The following is an 18610-nucleotide window of genomic DNA, read 5'->3' as shown; positions in this document are numbered from 1 at the left end:
CAATTCACCCACTGCCACACAAATGTCCAACCAGTCCATCCACTGCCACTCACTGTGCTAAGTGCATGATGCCTTTAAAAAGAGAGCTCTATTTTCAGCACATTTTTCAAAACGTCAGCTATAACAACTTGCATAGCCAATTTACTGTCATGATCTTTGCTGACTGCTTTCAGTACAGGAGGGATGGGGAGACAAGCCTTTTGCATTGCTGGGCTACCAAGGAATCTTCCTTTGAAGAGACTGCTTCACTCCAGAAGGAAAAACGGCTCTCTTCTACACTTGCTATTTCTCTAGCCTGTTGTTTAATCACTCAGTCATGTCTGACTCTTTGCAGTCCCATGGACTGTAGCCTGCCAGGGCCCTTTATCCATGGGGATCCTCCAGGCAAGAATGCTAGAGTGGGTTGTCATTTCCTCCTCCAGGGGATCTTCCTGACCCAGGGATTGAATCTTCTTCCTTGGCAGGAGGGTTCTTCACCACTGAGCCACCTAGGAAGCCCTTCCCTATCCTGTAGACGGGAAATAAATGCTAAGACGTGCTAGTGAGGGGCTAAAAAAGAGAAAAAATACAGCACACAGCAGGCACTCATTGTTACCCTTTCCCTTCGGTGCTGAAGGAAGGTGAGTTACCCAGAACACTTGTTTTCCTGGGCAGCAGACTTTTAGAGAAGACGGGAAGGCAGTGTTCCTAAATAACTGAGGGAATCAGGAGGGGCCAGCCCTCCTCACGGTACAGCAGAATTAGCAGTGACTATGCAGCTTCTGCGATTTAATCACCAAGGGAGTCCTTACAGCCCCCTAATGGTGTTTGTCAATTAGCCAATTAGGATATGTGACAGGTGGTGAAGCCTGATGTTTACCAGACAGACACATCAATTCAGGGTAACTGGATAAACTAACTTGTGGCAACAGGCTAAAGCTGGGTCCCCACCCTAAAACATCAGAAATGTCTTGACTTTTCTGTGAAGTCTGTAATGCCTCTTAATGCCCAAGGCTCTAGTCATGCTGGTTTGCACTCTCTCAGTACACTGCAATCTTCAACATCCTTCTGTGTATGTCTCTTTCTGTGCTTTGGAATGCTTTCCCATCCTCCACCTTCCTGCAGAGTCAACACCTACATCTAGGAAGCATTTCTCATTCCTCTGTAGTGGGTTAGTGTCAGTCACTCAGTCGTGTCCAACTCTGCGGCCCCAAGGACTGTAACTCATACAGTTCCCCTGTCTGTGGAATTCTCCAGGCAAGAACACTGGAGTGGGCTGCCATTTCCTTCTCCAGGGGATCTTCCCAATGCAGGATCGAATCTGGGTCTCTTGCACTGCAGGCAGATTCTTTACTGTCTGAGCTACCAGGGAAGCCCTTAGTGGGTTAGGGTGCCCCCCATCTCCAAAGACAGTCTAGTCTTGTGTCTGTCATTGCACTAATCCCACTATCTTCCCACTATTTCCTGGACTGTCTTCCCATTAGACAATGTGCTCCTTGGAGATTTACAATCCATTCTGTAAGTAAATAAATGCACAATCTATGTACTGAATGAATGAATCAATGAGTAATGAAAGAATGAACCCAGGAATGGAACATGAATTCAGAATCCAACCTCCCACACAATCCTTTCTTTCACCATATCCTTTGTCGGCAGCAAAACAGCTACTTTCAATAGGTGGGCAGGGAGATGAGTTGGTGATGGACAGGGAGGCCTGGCGTGCTGCAATTCATGGGGTCGCAGAGTCGGACACGACTGAGCGACTGATCTCAACTGAACTGAACTGAATTGAGGGAGACTAAAGTCTTTAGAGGAAAAGCAGAGTAGTTGGCCTGTTACCCCTTCTTAACCTGACATTTAATTGCTCTTCTGGGTAAGACAAATACCTTATCTCTAGTTAACAGATTATTAACGACAGATCTTCTCTGTGAGAAGAATGGAGTGAGACTGTTACTAACTATACCTCCTTATGTATTAACTACAACAAACAGCGAGTTCTACAAAAGAAAACCAGAGAAACCTCCCTTCCATTGATTTCGTTGGCCCTGGGCTCCACAGATACTGCCACCTACACCTGCCTTGTTTAAACTCTGCCAGCAACTTGAATTCAGTTGTTTGCAACTGTGAGTTTTCATCCATGAAGCAAAGTGAGGCAACCACCTTAGCAGAGATGAAACATAACCAGGCCTTATCTTGTCCTGACCAGGACATCTAAATTATGTCTCAAAGAGAAGTTTATACTCCCTGAATAACATAACCGTCTACTGAGAAGTCTATAATTGATGATTAATCCTTCCAACATCACCTCGGAAACCCCTTTTCAGTGTAGCTAGGAGTGTACAGCATTTAGAAAATCTTTCCCCCTTCCAATCAAGTTGAAATAATAGAGCTTCTGCAGGAAGATTTTGGCCATAAATACATTTGTGATCAATTCACTACTTGAAAGCCAATGTTCTCTGTTTTATGAGATCACCTCTTAAAGATCATGTTTTGAGAACCATCGGTCTCTGATGATCTGCCCTTAAGCTCCGGCTTCTTTCCTCGGCTGAGCCCACATTTAGAGTGTCATGATCATGCTCAAATCAGGGCACTCATGCTGAGCAGAATGGCTATGAAACATAACCCCCAAGGGAAGAGAAGAGAGTTTCCTGACCTTGTGCAGCTCCACAGGAGTTGGGGACATGATCTCCTTTATTTCCTGCTTCATTTTTCTCAGGGTGACAGATTTCCTGCCCACATCTGAGGGCAGAGTGTTGCTGCGAGTGGTCTGGCTATAGTGTGGCCGGGAGCTGCTCCGTTCCTGGAAGCTGGCCTGTCGCCCCAGCTGACTGCGAGATGAAGGGGCCTCGTGATTCAAACTCATCGTGCTCCCCGACATGATCGTTGCCTGCGGCAGTGACAATTTTCAGAAACAATTAAGCCATCGAGTAAGAGGAAGGTTTGGCTGCTCAACATGAAGCACATTTCTCCTTCTGCTCAGTCAAAATACAGTCTCTTCAGGGCATAGCCAAAGGCTGGAGAATGGAGGTACTGACTGCACCATGAAAGTCTGGGAAAATGCTTCGCAAGTGACATTTACAATGCACATAACAAATCCAATTTAAGTACTTAAGCCATTGAGTTTATTTAAGCAAATACCACCCCTGGCAGTTTGGAGGCACACTGAAGAGCTCTACCATCTGCTTACTGCAAACTACATTTTTAAGCAGAAACTTTCCACTGAGTGGGCTCTAAAGATGGGATTTATCAGGCAACCTTCAATATATCTTACAGAAATGAACTAAGAACTTCTTATTGGAGATCAGGCAGCCCCTGTTGGCAATGGCACCTCCAGCCCCACCCGCAGGTAACAACAGGCTTAAATGAGGCTACTGTACAAAAGCGAGGGCTCCTACTCAATGTTGCCTTCCTAGCTTTGGTGTACTGTCTTCCCTTTGGCCACGTGGCCAGCCTGGGAACTAAGCAGATGAGTTAGGTCTCCACATCACTTGGTGTAGGTCATTGTTTCTTAGAAATGACCCGTGTGTAAGATCCTCAAAGAGGTTAAGGAATAATCATATAACGTGCTACTGGAATCAACACTTTGCCCAAAAGCAATGGGACTTGAATTTTACCAGTGAATTGAGAAGTGTTCAAATATATTGTCCCTGCATAATACACAACAAATAAGATTAGCTCTCAAAAATGACTGAGTCTCACCAGTGGAACAAGAGAAAAAAGCGTTTGAAAACAATATCATGTTGGGAATGTTCATTTCTCATGGTTGGAGGATGCTAAAATTCTGCAACTATGCCTGTAGCCAGCTCTGTATTCTTCCATATAACGGTTATATAATGGTATACCAGCATCAGTGAATCTGCCCCCAAATAAATTCCACATGCCATATGACTGGTGGTGATCTAGTGGTTTATATTGATACTGATGCTAAAGGTAACAGAAGTGTAATGTGAGTCCTTTGAATGTATGCACACATTTAACAACTTTATGAGTTAAGTGCTGTAATTCCTCCTAATTTACAGGAGAGGAATCTAAGGCACAAAGAGACTGACCTACTTGAGGTCCCATAGGTGGTAAATGAGCCAAGTGCACCATCTAAAATTACTGATCAGGAGGGAACCCTGCAAAGTGAGTAGAGTTTTTATTTGTTACCTCACTGCTGCTGCTAAGTCGCTTCAGTTGTGTCCAACTCTGTGCAACCCCACAGACGGCAGCCCACCAGGCTCCCCCATCCCTGAGATTCTTCAGGCAAGGACACTGGAGTGGGTTGCCATTTCCTTCTCCAATGCATGAAAGTGAAAAGTGAAGCGAAGTTGCTCAGTCGTGTCTGACTCTTAGCGACCCCACGGACTGCAGCCCACCAGGCTCCTCTGTCCATGGGATTTTCCAGGCAAGAGTCCTGGAGAGGGGTGCCATCGCCTTCTCCATGTTACCTCACTAGGATGTTATAATTCCAAGCTTCACCTGGTGTTTGGCGATATACATGACACTAACAAGATTTCTAAATGACAGCCAAGTATTGGCACACAGATATGTAGAAAAGAAACAAAATGTGAACTTACCAATATCTTGACTACATGTTATCTTACTGATAATTTTGAAAAAAAGAAGTTAGAGTGTTAATATGTGCTAAGTACCATATATGTGTGTGTATATGTAGAATACCTATTAAATACTTACAATAACTCTATATGATAAAGTATTATATACTTATTATACCTCCTCATTTCAGTTAGGAAGGGGATGCCTGGATCAATGAAGCAACTTGCCCAAGAGTCTGGGATTGCAACCCTACCAATGTCTCCAAAACCTTTAATCTTGCCTACTAGGCTATATTCGGAGAAGGCAATGGCACCCCACTCCAGTACTCTTGCTTGGAAAATCCGTGGACGGAGGAGCCTGGTAGACTGCAGTCCATGGGGTCGTGAAGAGTCAGACACGACTGAGCGACTTCACTTTCACTTTTCACTTTCATGCACTGGAGAAGGAAATGGCAACCCACTCCAGTGTTCTTGCTTGGAGAATCCCAGGGACGGGGGAGCCTGGTGGGCTGCCGTCCATGGGGTTGCACAGAGTCGGACACGACTGAAGTGACTTAGCAGCAGCAGCAGCAGCAGGCTATATTGATTCTCAGTCAAGTATGAAGTTGAAACATTAAAAATTGGCTTTTTTAGTAAATAAAAAAAGCTTAGTATTTATCCAGTGTGAATTAACCATATTATGGTTTATTTCAGATAAATTTCCTTTAATTGAAACCTTTTTATTACTAGCTTGTTGGTCACATGGGCCATCCCTTTATTTTATGGTGCTTAACTCATATATCATTCCTTGTTTAATCTGCTGTTACTGAGAGCATTCAACGATTATTTTCTTGCTGTGGTGAGCATCCACCTGTTGTTTTTACCTACTTAGACTAGTTATTTGCTTTGTTAACATTTATTTTTTATACTCATTTTTCATTAGACTGGCAGGAAGCACATTGGAAATCAAATAATCACTACAGCGGGAGACAACGGTTCTACTTTGATAAGCCTTAGCCATAACAGAAGTTATAATCTGATCTAGAAATGGTTCTGATGGAAGCAATGACATAGTATCAAAAGGTCTTCAGATAAAATTTTCAAAGGATGAATTGATTGCTTTGTTTAAAGTGAATATCAACTGAATTAGTGACATCCCTACAGGAATATTAAAATTAAAACACAAACACAAAACTAAAAAATTATTATTTAAAGTTTCTTAAGACTTGTTTTTGCTTCACGAGTATGTACCACCAATTTTCATTTTGCACAATTTGTAATTTATGCATTTTCAAAATCATCAGTGAGATTACTGATATGCATACAGCTTAGAAGTATGTCCAAAAGTTCTCTATTTGACATTTAGTTAAACCTTCTTCTTATGTTATACTAAGGAAAAAATAGTTAAGACAGTATTCATCACTGAAAGAAGTAGCAAAAAAATAATTTCTATTGAGCATTTATTAAGTGCCATGTTCTGTGTTATGTCATATAAGCATTAGTCATTATAATCTCTGTATTTTAAAGAAGAAATAACTGATAAAAGAGATTAAGTAACTTGTCTAAAATCTTAGTTTGAATTTCTCTCTCTTGTTAAAACTGTACATTTTTCAGTACTAAAGCTGAACCTAAATTATTGCTAGCAATGGGGAAAGTGACTAGTATAATTTTCATTTTCATTTCAATTGTAATCATTTTTTATCTTAGCTAATCTACACTTGTTACATTTATAGTGTGCTTTAACTTTTAATGCTAGATATAAATTTCATATGCAGGAACCTAGCTCCAATAATATTTTTTGCATAGTAGCACTTGAAATCAAGGAATCAGAGTTCATTCAAACTAATAAGTGAATATTCCTTGTGCTAAGTGTGAATAAGACTCTAATTTATGGATCTGTCAATCATTCTTTCTAGTTGAAAATGTTATTTCTCTTTGACTATTAAATTCAACCCATTTTTTTTCCTGGATATATAATTTCAAGGGCCATACCTGTCTGAAGTGATGTTAGAAAAAAATCTATTGGCTGTTGCAACATAAATTCTATACTGATGGATGTTGTTTTCATCAGGTAACTCAATTTCTAGGTGAAAACACAACCTGACTGTATTACTTTTTACATCATCTCCACTTTGTTAATACCTAATGTAGAAGAGGCTATGAGAAGAAAAATGGGTTCTTCAAATGAGATTTCAAAATGAAAAATGCAAAAGGCATATGAGCCAAAACATGCTTTTAAAAGCAGTACTATGTTAAGAAAAAATGTGAACTGAGATCTTTATTTAATTTGGTACAGTGCTGATCATTCTCCATACAGAAAGTGGTAAAAGTTTAAATAAACTACCTGATACTTAAGCATTCTATATTTTTTGAAAGTTGCATGAAAACGAATCAATTGCTAACATCTTGATTTATTTACATTTTGTAGGATTATCCATCTCCAGGTCCTTTAACTGTGCTCTGAAATAGAAATTCATGCCAGGTAATACCATGATGTTTACAAATTCAAACTAATATTTTTCTTTATAATTCTCTTTGCAGATTCACAAACATTTGAGTCACATAAACTATCCACACATGCAACTGAGAAGCAAAATAATATAAAGATGAGTCATCATTTTAGAACTGCAAGAGTTCCACCCAGTTAGGCCATTCACATTCCTTATGGTGACTTGGGGACCTCATATGACATCAAAATAAAAATGAGACTTTTGCCACTTTCTTTTTTACAGCTCAGAAAATTTAAAAGAACATAAAAGGAAACAGTCCAGGACTTCCCAGACCAAAGTGTGAATACTGTCAGCAAATTTACGGCTTTGATTAAAGAACTCACCAGGAGTTCTGCTATCATACTCCATCTCTCTGCAAGTCCTTGAATTCACACTAAGTTAGCACAGAAGCAGGATTTGCAATTAACAGCAACGTACTCTGTAATATTTTGGCTGCTGATCAAACAGACTGGCCTTTTTTACCAGCCGCATTGTCATCTACTTTAAGGGCAAAATGAAGTAAAATCAAATTTCCTCTTATGTTCCTCTTCACGATCAAATTAACGTCTCTACCAGGTACAAATGAAAACATGCCAAAGAAACCTTTCTAAAGCAAATCAGAGAATGAGAGACGCCACTGCTGAGACTGAGCTCGCCTGAGCGATCCGGTGGCAAACAGAGACAGTCAGGGTTAGCAAGGAGCGATGGCAGAGAAGCCACAGGTCAGTAAGCTCAGGGTGGGGGCAGAAATGGGGAAAGAAATACTTTTAACTGCATTGGATAAAATCAAATCACTGTCCGAAAGGCAAGGGGGCAGGGAAGGCAGCTTCACAAGCAAAAATATAAACAGAAAGGGTAGCTACCAAGAGATTCATGTTTCTCAAAGACACACGCCTGTCAGCTTTCTCCTGTGGAAAGGGGTTAAAGCTTTTAAATGAACTGGTGTGACCAATGCCAACTCAAAAGGACCAAAAAAAATGAATGTAGAAACAATGAGAGTAAGTGGCAGGACCAAGGCTACCTCGAGTTCTCTCAGAATCCCGGATTGTCCACAGGTTTCCAGATCCTCCAGCGCTTGGGACCAGAAGTTCTCCTCTTGCTCGGCCTCGGTACTGTCAGGAGCCCCTGTGAAGCTGCTGTCCAAAAGCACAGTCTTGGTTAAGAACTTGCCAGACATATATGTATATATCCGTTTATATACGTGTGTGTGTGTGTTCAGTCACTCAGTCATATCCAACGCTTTGCAATCCTATGGACTGTAGCCCGCCAGGCTCCTCTGTCCATGGGATCCTCCAGGCAAGAATCCTGCAGTGGGTTGCCACTTTCTTTTCTAGGGCATCTTCCCAACCACAGGAATTGAACCTGAATCTCCTGTGGGCAGATTCTTTACCACTGCACCATTTGGGAAGTCAAATACATACGTGTGTGTGTGCACATGTGTGTCATGCTGTGCTAAACTGCTTCAGTTGTGTCCAATTCTTTGCGACCCCATGGGCTGTAGACTGCCAGGCTCCTCTGTCCATGGGATTCTCTAGGCACAAATACCAGAGTGGGTGGCTGTGCCCTCCTCCCGGGGATCTTCCTGACCCAGGGACTGAACCCTCGTCTCTTTTGTCTTCTGCGTTGGCAGGTGGGTTCTTTACCACCAGCACCACCTGGGAAGCCTATATATATATATATATATATATAGCCTATATATATATATATTTGGATCCAGAATCTCCCTCCCCTTCATCTCACACACAAAATAGAGATTCATTTTGGATCTGGCTTTCTTTCAGTTGTGGCCTCCAAGTCAGTCCAGTTCTAACAGAAAGACACTATAGGAAATTCAAAATGTCTCAAAGACTGGAAGGACCATGGTCTTACTAACTGAATTCACAGATATTGCTGAGTGAGCTGTGTCAACATGGCACTGGTGGGGATATCTTTCAGCTACTCTATCTGAAGGGAATGAGAAATCAAACTTTTCCTTGAGAGAGAAAAACATGTTTTCCCTATTCATTATAAACATCAGTATAGATCAGTTAAATGCTGTCAGATTTATGAGTTTCCTTAAAATATTTTGGTAAGGAGCACGCTGCTAAAATAGACTCTCAGTTAAAAATATCGGGGAGGGAGGAAGAAGAGGGGTTCAGGATGGGGAACATGTCTACCTGTGGTGGATTCATGTTGACGTACGGCAAAACCAATACAATATTGTAAAGTAATTAACCTCCAATTAAAATAAATAAATTTATATTAAAAAAGAGATATTTTAATGCAGAAGTATTGTCCTCCTAATAAAGTATTTAAGTCTTCAGTTTGCAAAAAACAACAAATCAAATCCTCAGTTAAAAAAAATTTTTTTCATGTAATTTTGTGTGAAGCTGGGCTTCTGTGGTGGCTCAGATGGTAAAGAATCCACCTGCAATGTGTGAGATCCGAGTTTGATCCCTCAGTTGGGAAGATCCCCTGGAGAAGGAAATGGCAACCCACCCCAGTATTCTTGCCTGGAGAATCCCATGGAGAGAAGAGCCTGGCAGGCTACAGTCCATGGGGTTGCAAAGAGTCGGATACAACTGAGCGACTAACACACACACACAGCTACACACACACACAGTGTGAAACCACCTTCTAAATGAAAGGAGAGGGAACCAGTCACAGAGTGAGGATATGGCTTATAGAAGTAGATTTTCCCCATGTGCTACTGCTGTTCTCATTTGGGGAAACTTGTGTGTGGTAGAGCCCAGATTCCTGCTGGGCAGGCTCAAGTCTTTGAATCAGCCATGGGGCCAGCATGGACGGTGACAGTGGCTTCATGAATCCTTCCAACGTGAGCAGGAGGTGCTACAGGAAGTACAGAAGTTCACATCTGGCCCAAATGACCCGGAAGCAGTTGGGACAGGGCAGCACTTGGTGAAAACCTTACCCACTGACGGTGGACCGGTCCCACTCTTCGTTACTTAGTCCCACATCTGGGTAAGTCTGGCTTCGAGGCTTAGTGACTGGGGACAAACTGCCTCTTGGTTTGGGACTTCTCCAGTCATAGGTGTTGAAGTTGTAGCCTGAGGCCTGAAAGCCAGTGCCTGCAACAAAAACAAGGCATTCATTATCTAGTAACTTGTTGTTTTTCTGTAGTTTCCATTTGTTTATTCAAGGGGTCTGACTTTAACTGAATTTGGGATCATTAAGGCCATCAAGGCAACACTTAACTCTTACATTAAAGACACACTCATGTCTAATCCCAATTGATTATATACAGGGCTCCTGCCCTCCCCTGTCCAGCTGAGAAATCTGCTAGGAGGGGGGATATATAAAAATCTGTATCCAGCCCTTTCTAGAGCAAGCTCCAGGAGGTCAGAACCCTGATTTGCCTGCCCAGATACCCTGTGTCCACCTGCAGGGTGCAAGAGGGCTTCGTACCCAAGTCTGTCTTTCTGGGAGTGGAATCTGCCACCAGAGGTGGGGTCTAGGTCCAAGGAGTCGCCAAGGGTTGCAGGGTGTGGACCGAGCACAGAAAAACTGGCTGGGGCCCAAAGATGTTAGGCATGGGCCTGAGGATTACTTCATCTGCATTGTTAGTAGAGGGGTCAATTACCTACAGCAACAGCAATGATACTAAACCCAGAGCAGGCGTTAACTATGCACCCAGAGCGTCATTAAGTCCTTTGCTTGGGGCTTCCCTGGTGGCTCAGTGGTAAAGAATCTGCCTGCCAGTGCAGGAGACTGATCAGTTCGATCCCTGATCTGGGAAGATCCCACGTGCCATGGCGCAACTGATCGCGTGCGCCATAACTACTGTGCTTTGCCCTAGAGCCCGTGCTCTGCAACAAGAGAAGCGACCACAATGAGAAGCCTGTGCACCGCAGCTAGAGTGTGGCCCCTATTCTGCCACAACTAGAGAAGAGCCTGCACAGCAATGAAAACCCAGCACAGCCAAAAATAAACAAACAAACAAAATGATTCAAAGTCCTTTATTTGTATCACCTTATTGATTCTGCATAATTAATTTTCTTCGAAGGTAGGTACTGTAATTATTTTCATTTGAGGACCTAGTTGGTACTTGCAAACCTTCCCAGGGGTTCCAGTCCTAATTCCACAGGCAGGTCTTCCTAAAACGACCTCGCTGAGAAAGCTCCGGGGGGAGAGGGGGGATGTCTAAGATCAGTCAAGGCTCCCTTCTCACTTCCCAATTCACAATTGTTTTCCTGCCCCTTTACAAATGAGAGGCATATTTCTCATCCATATCAAATCTTTGAACGAGCTTGACCCTGGGATATAAAAGCTCCCAGCCATCAGTCAAGAGATAGATAATTACGGAAAGGCTCGGTCCTGAGGGAAGGTCTTGGAGCGAGAGCCTTATTTCAACCAGGCACCGACTCAGTGCAAAGCTTTTAACTCCTCTCATCCATCTATCTCCCTGTGTCTCAGAATTAGAATTCAGAAGGACAGTTGTCAGAGTAAGGAGGTGCGCACATTCTGATGTTTACTTGGCCTGCAAAACAAAGACTGACTTCCTTCCTGACAGGGAGTTAAGTCTGATTAGCTTGATGAGAAAGTGAGGAATGGCTTTGACAATCAGGTTACATAATAGACAATTTCCCACAAATCTGAGCTAAATCTGTGGCTTCATATTTTGACAAGAATATATTTAAAGCATATTACATTTTTTTGTTAAGTATCATAATTTTGGGAGGGAAAAGTTAGGATGACAACCTTTAAGTGTGAGGTAGGGTCTGCAGTGTTTCAAACATTTTCAGGGGGCTTCAAATGGGAGAGCAGGGGCTGATTGGCAGGTCTGAGTCTACGTTAGTGCTGTAACCACCATACGTGACTTCAGACATCACATCAGGTTGTGACTCATTACATGTGTGTTTGCTTATGTGTGTGTGTGTGCTCTGTGTTCAGTCGCCAAGTCATGTCTGACTCTTTGTGATCCCATGGACTGTAGCCTGCCAGGCTCCTCTGTCCATGGGATTTTCCAGAGAAGAATACTGGAGTGGGTTGCCATTTCCTCCTCCAGGGGATCTTCCCGACCCAGGGATCGAACTCGCATCTCCTGTGTTTCCTGCACTGGCAGGAGGATTCTTTACCACTGAGCCACCTGGGAAGCCCACATATGTGTACTGGGTTGCAATATAATACTTATTTCTTACTGTGGTTAAAGTACATCATCTAGCAAACAGGCCTAGAGCCACAATTTCACATTCATTTAAATGACCCAACAACCTGAGGTGACTATCTCCCTGCCATTCCTTTGCTTCACCTTCCCCCTTCACTTTCCCTCTACTTGTTTAGTACTACAATGCTATCCTTACTATTAGTTAGAGCCCAGAGAAAGCAGGACGTCCGAGGATAATGCTTTTTGATCAAGAGGATTTAACCTCCATCATACAGGGGAAAGCCCACAGCCGCATCATGGAAATACCCGACGCATCTCCTATTTTAGGACACCAGGCATCAGAAGTCCTCAGTGCAGAGGCAATATTTACAGTTCCATATCTCATTTGCTTTCTTGGGTAACTGCAAGTGTGGCTAGACATTCGGGGAGAAGTTTTGCATGATGAATGTTCAGTTTTCTGTCCAAAGTGTTGAATTATGGGAGCCCTTGAGTCTCTTCTTAAAGGGGAGTGATGGGGCAACACTACATTTCACCTGGCTCCCTCTGCCAGGCTATCCATCTTCTGAAGCAAATAAACTAATGCCCAAATATGTGACATCTCTTAAAAAGAGTTAGGGGAAGTAAGTCCACACCTCACTTCCCCTAAAGGGTTTAAATTTGCTAAGAGCAAAATGCTAAATGGTGGTGTCCTCCCAGGGGCATCCTTCTATGATAGGCATTAACCTGTAACGACCATTCAGTCCCCAAGGGAAATTCCAACCTGTTTTAAATTGAGCAGATTAACTTTCTGATTTTTCTTCCGATTGATGTAAGTAGTTCTTGGTGACTTGAGCAAGACTGTAAGGATGGGCTTGAGCAGATACGAAGCATCATTACTAGGAAAATGCCTCTCCCCACAAAAAGGCATGTCTGTCTATATCAAGGAAGACTTGTCTTAAGAAGTCCTATTAAAGGATTATCATGTTACAATGAAGCAGGGCATGAAAAGAGGATATACAATTCAAATATTTGGGGCTTGGGTATAAACTTAGAAGACCTGGTCTTGTCTATGCGATGCTAGCACAAAGAATGAAGTAAGAAAAACCCAGGTTCAAATCCCAGCTTTGCCACTTGCTTGCTCTGCAGTCTTGGCCAATTTGCCTTCGTGTAAAACACAGATAGTGCCACACGCTTCACCAGGTTGATATGAAAATTAAAGAGAATAATAGGCATAAACACTCATGGACATGCCTGGAACACAATGAGGTTTTAATGAAACCTCATTCAATGTCCATTACTTTTATTATTTACTAGGCAACTCAATTTGTCAAGATCTCAGTCTCATTATAAAACAGGGAAAGAAGGAAATTAGCATTTCTGACTTAGTAAATGTTCCAGGGGCTTCCCAGGTAGACTAGGGGTAAAGAACTCGTCTGCTAATGCAGGAGACATAAGAGACATGGGTTCAGTCCCTGGGTCAGGAAGATCCCCTGGAGGAGGACATGGCAACCCACTCCAGTATTCTTGCCTGGAGAATCCCATGGACAGAGGAGCTTGGCGGGCTACAGTCCATGGGGTTGCAAAGAGTTGGACATGACTGGAGTGACTTAGCCAGCACGCATGCACCAGCACCTCTAAGGCTTGTCAGGTGCTGCAGGAGGAGCTGAAATACGAAGATAATAAAACCAGGTTCTTGTCTTCAAAAAAATGCACAGTTTAGTATAGCTTTGGGAGAAAGAGGAAGAGAAACAGGCAGAGATAGAAAGTGAGAGTTCTATTAGCATGTAAGAAGTGTTACCCTTTCCATCTGAACACACTGATAGAAAAGAATAGAGATCTGTCTGGGGATCAGAAAGCAGGTCATGAAGGGGGCCAATGGAATGGTGACATACGAGCTGGGACTTAAGAGGCTAAGCAGGCATTCAACAGTGGAAGCACAGGGGAAGCTGAGCAGGAGGAGAAGCTGAGCAGGAGGACTGAGGAGGTACCCTCACGGCAAACCTCGCTGCCTAGCCTTATGTTCCGCCAGTGGCTGCCTGCTTCACTCTCAAGGCGTGAGTAGTAGTCCAGGGATCATCCGGTCCCTCTAACCATCTGTACTTATTCCTCCCCAGAGGATGAGCATCGATTTACCCAGCTCTGGAAAAGAGCCCTGGGAATGTAACCTTGGGCCCTTTCTGGCTCTCCTCGGACTCATTCTCTCCCACTGCTGTAGCACCATGAGGTAAGTCAACCCGAGTTCCACTCCTGAGGCTCACTGAGCTCAAAGGTGGCAGGAGGCCAAGACTGCAGCTATGGCTGTGGCAGACTACTAGTTGCCTGTCAAACATCCACTCTTCCTTGCATCTTTTTACCAGTTTTGAGGGGGCATATTTTGGGGGTGCTCAGGGAAAGACTTATTTCCTAGCCTCTCTTGAAGTTAAGTGTTAATTTAACTATGTAAAAAGTTCTGGCCAATGACATGTAAATGAAACTTCTGGAAGGGCTCCTTACAACCCTCTTTTCTGCTGCCCAGAATGTAGATGGAATGTAGATGAAACAGCTGCAGCCCCAACGACTATCTTGGGCCATGGAGTGAACCCAGGGATGGAAACCAAGTGCTCGGCATATTACAGAAGAAATATTTAAGAGCATGGGTGCTTCATGACACTGTGGAGTTATATACTAGCTCTGAAATGCCTATTTCTTTATGATTTAAGTCACTCTGATATCAGGGTTTTTAGTCCTATTCAACTAAGTCAAATCCAACTGACAAGCTGGGGTTACAGTTTGCTTCATAGATCCGAAAAGTGAAAGTGTTAGTCAATCAGTTGTGTCCAACTCTTTGTGACCCTGTGACCCTGTGACTCACAAAGAGTCACCCTTTGTGACTCTTGTCCATGGGATTTCCCAGGCAGGAATACAGGAATGGGTAGTCATTCCTGTCTCAAGGGGATCTTCCCGACCAAGGGATTGAACCCGGGTCTCCGGCATTGCAAACAGATTCTTTACTGTCTGAGTCCCTGGGGAAGCACTCGTAGATCTGACTTCCCCCTTATTAAGGTCCCAGCATCAGACTCGGGGTGGGGTAGAGAAATAGGAATCCTGAGATTGGCTGTATGTTCAATCCAGCTTTTCTAACAACTCCCGACTCTGCCAAAAAATAAAAGTAAAAAGTTGATACTTTAATCCACTGCTGACTCCAGTTTTTATTTCCCAACAGATTATAACTGATAAAGGCATCAAATACCTTATGATTATACAGTGGAAGTGAGAAATAGATTTAAGGGCCTAGATCTGATAGATAGAGTGCCTGATGAACTATGGAATGAGCTCCGTGACACTGTACAGGAGACAGGGATAAGACTATCCCCATGGATAAGAAATGCAAAAAGCAAAATGGCTCTCTGGGGAGGCCTTACAAATAGCTGTGAAAACAAGAGAAGCGAAAAGCAAAGGAGAAAATGAAAGATATAAGCATCTGAATGCAGAGTTCCAAAGAATAGCAAGAAGAGATAAGAAAGCCTTCTTCAGTAATCAATGCAAAGAAACAGAGGAAAAGAACAGAATGGGAAAGACTAGAGATCACTTCAAGAAAATTAGAGATACCAAGGGAACATTTCATGCAAAGATGGGCTCGATAAAGGACAGAAATGGTATGGACCTAACAGAAGCAGAAGATATTAAGAAGAGGTGGCAAGAATACACAGAAGAACTGTACAAAAAACATCTTCACGACCCAGATAATTACAATGGTGTGATCACTCATCTAGAGCCAGACATCTTAGAATGTGAAGTCAAGTGGGCCTTAGAAAGCATCACTACGAACAAAGCTAGTGGAGGTGATGGAATTCCAATTGAGCTGTTTCAAATCCTGAAAGATGATGCTGTGAAAGTGCTGCACTCAGCAGGCCAACAAATTTGGAAAACTCAGCAGTGGCCACAGGACTGGAAAAGGTCAGTTTTCATTCCAATCCCAAAGAAAGGCAATGCCAAAGAATGCTCAAACTATTGCACAATTGCATTCATCTCACACGCTAGTAAAGTAATGTTCAAAATTCTCCAAGCTAGGCTTCAGCAATATGTGAACCGTGAACTTCCTGATGTTCAAGCTTGTTTTAGAAAAGGCAGAGGAACCAGAGATCAAATTGCCAACATTCACTGGATCATGGAAAAAGCAAGAGAGTTCCAGAAAAACATCTACTTCTGCTTATTGACTGTGCCAAAGTCTTTGACTGTGTGGGTCACAATAAACTGTGGAAAATTCTGAAAGAGATGGGAATACCAGACCACCTGACCTGCCTCGTGAGAAATCTGTATGCAGGTCAGGAAGCAACAGTTAGAACTGGACATGGAACAACAGACTGGTTCCAAATAGGAAAAGGAGTACATCAAGGATGTATATTGTCACCCTGCTTATTTAACTTCTATGCAGAGCACATCATGAGAAACGCTGGACTGGAGGAAACACAGGCTGGAATCAAGATTGCAGGGAGAAATATCAATAACCTCAGATATGCAGATGACACCACCCTTATGGCAGAAAGTGAAGAGGAGCTAAAAAGCCTCTTGATGAAAGTGAAAGAGGAGAGAGAAAAAGTTGGCCTAAGGCTCAACATTCAGAAAACGAAGATCATGGCATCCGGTCCCATCACTTCATGGGAAATGGACGGGGAAACAGTGAAAACAGTGTCAGACTTTATTTTTGGGGGCTCCAAAATCACTGCAGATGGTGATTGCAGCCATGAAATTAAAAGACGCTTACTTCTTGGAAAAAAAGTTATGACCAACCTAGACAGTATATTCAAAAGCAGAGACATTACTTTGCCGACTAAGGTCCGTCTAGTCAAGGCTATGGTTTTTCCAGTGGTCATGTATGGATGTGAGAGTTGGACTGTGAAGAAGGCTGAGTGCTGAAGAATTGATGCTTTTGAACTGTGGTGTTGGAGAAGACTCTTGAGAGTCCCTTGGACTGCAAGGAGATCCAACCAGTCCATTCTGAAGGAGATCAGCCCTGGGATTTCTTTGGAAGGAATGATGCTAAAGCTGAAACTCCAGTACTTTGGCCACCTCATGCCAAGAGTTGACTCATTGGAAAAGACTCTGATGCTGGGAAGGATTGGGGTCAGGAGAAGAAGGGGACGACCGAGGATGAGATGGCTGGATGGCATCACTGACTCAATGGATGTGAGTCTGAGTGAACTCAGGGAGTTGGTGATGGACAGGGAGGCCTGGCGTGCTGCGATTCATGGGGTCGCAAAGAGTCAGACACGACTGAGCAACTGAACTGAACTGAACTGAACTGAACTGAACTGTTTAACATTGAAACATCTAGTCCTGTAAAGGTACTGAAAACCAAAGCTTGCTTAGAGAAGAGTGAAAAACTCAAGATGTACAGTATAAGATACTGCAAGGGACTATCAGGAGACTAAATCCATAAAACAGTGAAAAAAACTGTTGAAAAAAACTCGGTGTTTTAAACTAAGGATTTTTGGTGTCATCTAAAACAGGGAATCATCAAAAGGCATTTTTTTTGTTTGTTTGTTTCTTTGGTTTTAGAGAGGGACATTGTTTGAGCGGTGGCTGCGTGGGTGCAGGAAGGCCGAGAGGAGCTACCCCATGTTCAAGGTCAGGAGAGGCGGCAGTGAGGAGATACCCCTCGTCCAAGGTAAGGAGCAGCGGTTGCACTTTGCTGGAGCAGCCGTGAAGAGATACCCTATGTCCACGGTAAGAGAAACCCAAGTAAGACTAGGTATTGAGAGAGGGCATCAGAGGGCAGACACACTGAAACCATAATAACAGAAAACTAGTCAATCTGATCACATGGACCACAGCCTTGTTGAACTCAATGAAACTAAGTTACGCCCTGTGGGGCACCCAAAATGGGCGGGTCATGGTGGAGAGGTCTGACAGAATGTGGTCCACTGGAGAAGGGAATGGCAAACCACTTTAGTATTCTTGCCTTGAGAACCCCATGAACACTATGAAAAGGCAAAATGATAGGATACTGAAAGAGGAACTCCCAGGTTGGTAGGTACCCAAAATGCTACTGGAGATCAGTGGAGAAATAACTCCAGAAAGAATGAAGGGATGGAGCCAAAGCAAAAACAATACCTAGTTATGGATGTGACTGGTGATAGAAGCAAGGTCTGAGGCTGTAAAGAGCAATATTGCATAGGAACCTGGAATGTTAGGTCCATCAGTTCAGTTCAGTCCAGTTCAGTTCAGTCGCTCAGTCGTGTCTGACTCTTTGCGACCCCATCAATCGCAGCACGCCGGGCCTCCCTGTTCATCACCATCTCCCGGAGTTCACTCAGACTCACATCCATCGAGTCCATGATGCCATCCAGCCATCTCATCCTCGGTCGTCCCCTTCTCCTCCTGCCCCCAATCCCTCCCAGCATCAGTCTTTTCCAACGAGTCAACTCTTCACACGAGGTGGCCAAAGTACTGGAGTTTCAGCTTTAGCATCATTCCTTCCAAAGAAATGCCAGGGTTGATCTCCTTCAGAATGGACTGGCTGGGTCTCCTTGCAGTCCAAGGGACTCTCAAGAGTCTTCTCC

The 18610-nt window shown here is 43.3% G+C and overlaps 1 protein-coding gene across 2 annotated transcripts in view; it reads right to left on the bottom strand.

Annotated features, from left to right (window-relative positions):
* The window catches only part of GRIP1 (glutamate receptor interacting protein 1), a 316084-nt gene that overhangs the window by 24851 nt on the left and 272623 nt on the right, over positions 1-18610 (bottom strand). The window contains exons 19-22 of one of the 2 annotated variants that reach the window (XM_005680211.3): positions 9897-10053; positions 8007-8118; positions 7849-7893; positions 2633-2866 (exon numbers count right to left, since the gene is read on the bottom strand). In XM_005680211.3, coding sequence (XP_005680268.1) covers positions 2633-2866; positions 7849-7893; positions 8007-8118; positions 9897-10053 — 548 coding nt within the window. The remainder of the gene's footprint in view (positions 1-2632; positions 2867-7848; positions 7894-8006; positions 8119-9896; positions 10054-18610) is intronic. The other variant, XM_005680212.3, reaches the window with a different exon arrangement.

This window comes from Capra hircus, chromosome 5, assembly GCF_001704415.2.
Source record: "Capra hircus breed San Clemente chromosome 5, ASM170441v1, whole genome shotgun sequence".
Classification (NCBI taxonomy): Eukaryota; Metazoa; Chordata; class Mammalia; order Artiodactyla; family Bovidae; genus Capra; species Capra hircus.
The sequence above is the reverse complement of the archived record's forward strand: the minus strand, read 5'-3'. Positions and strand labels throughout refer to the sequence as shown.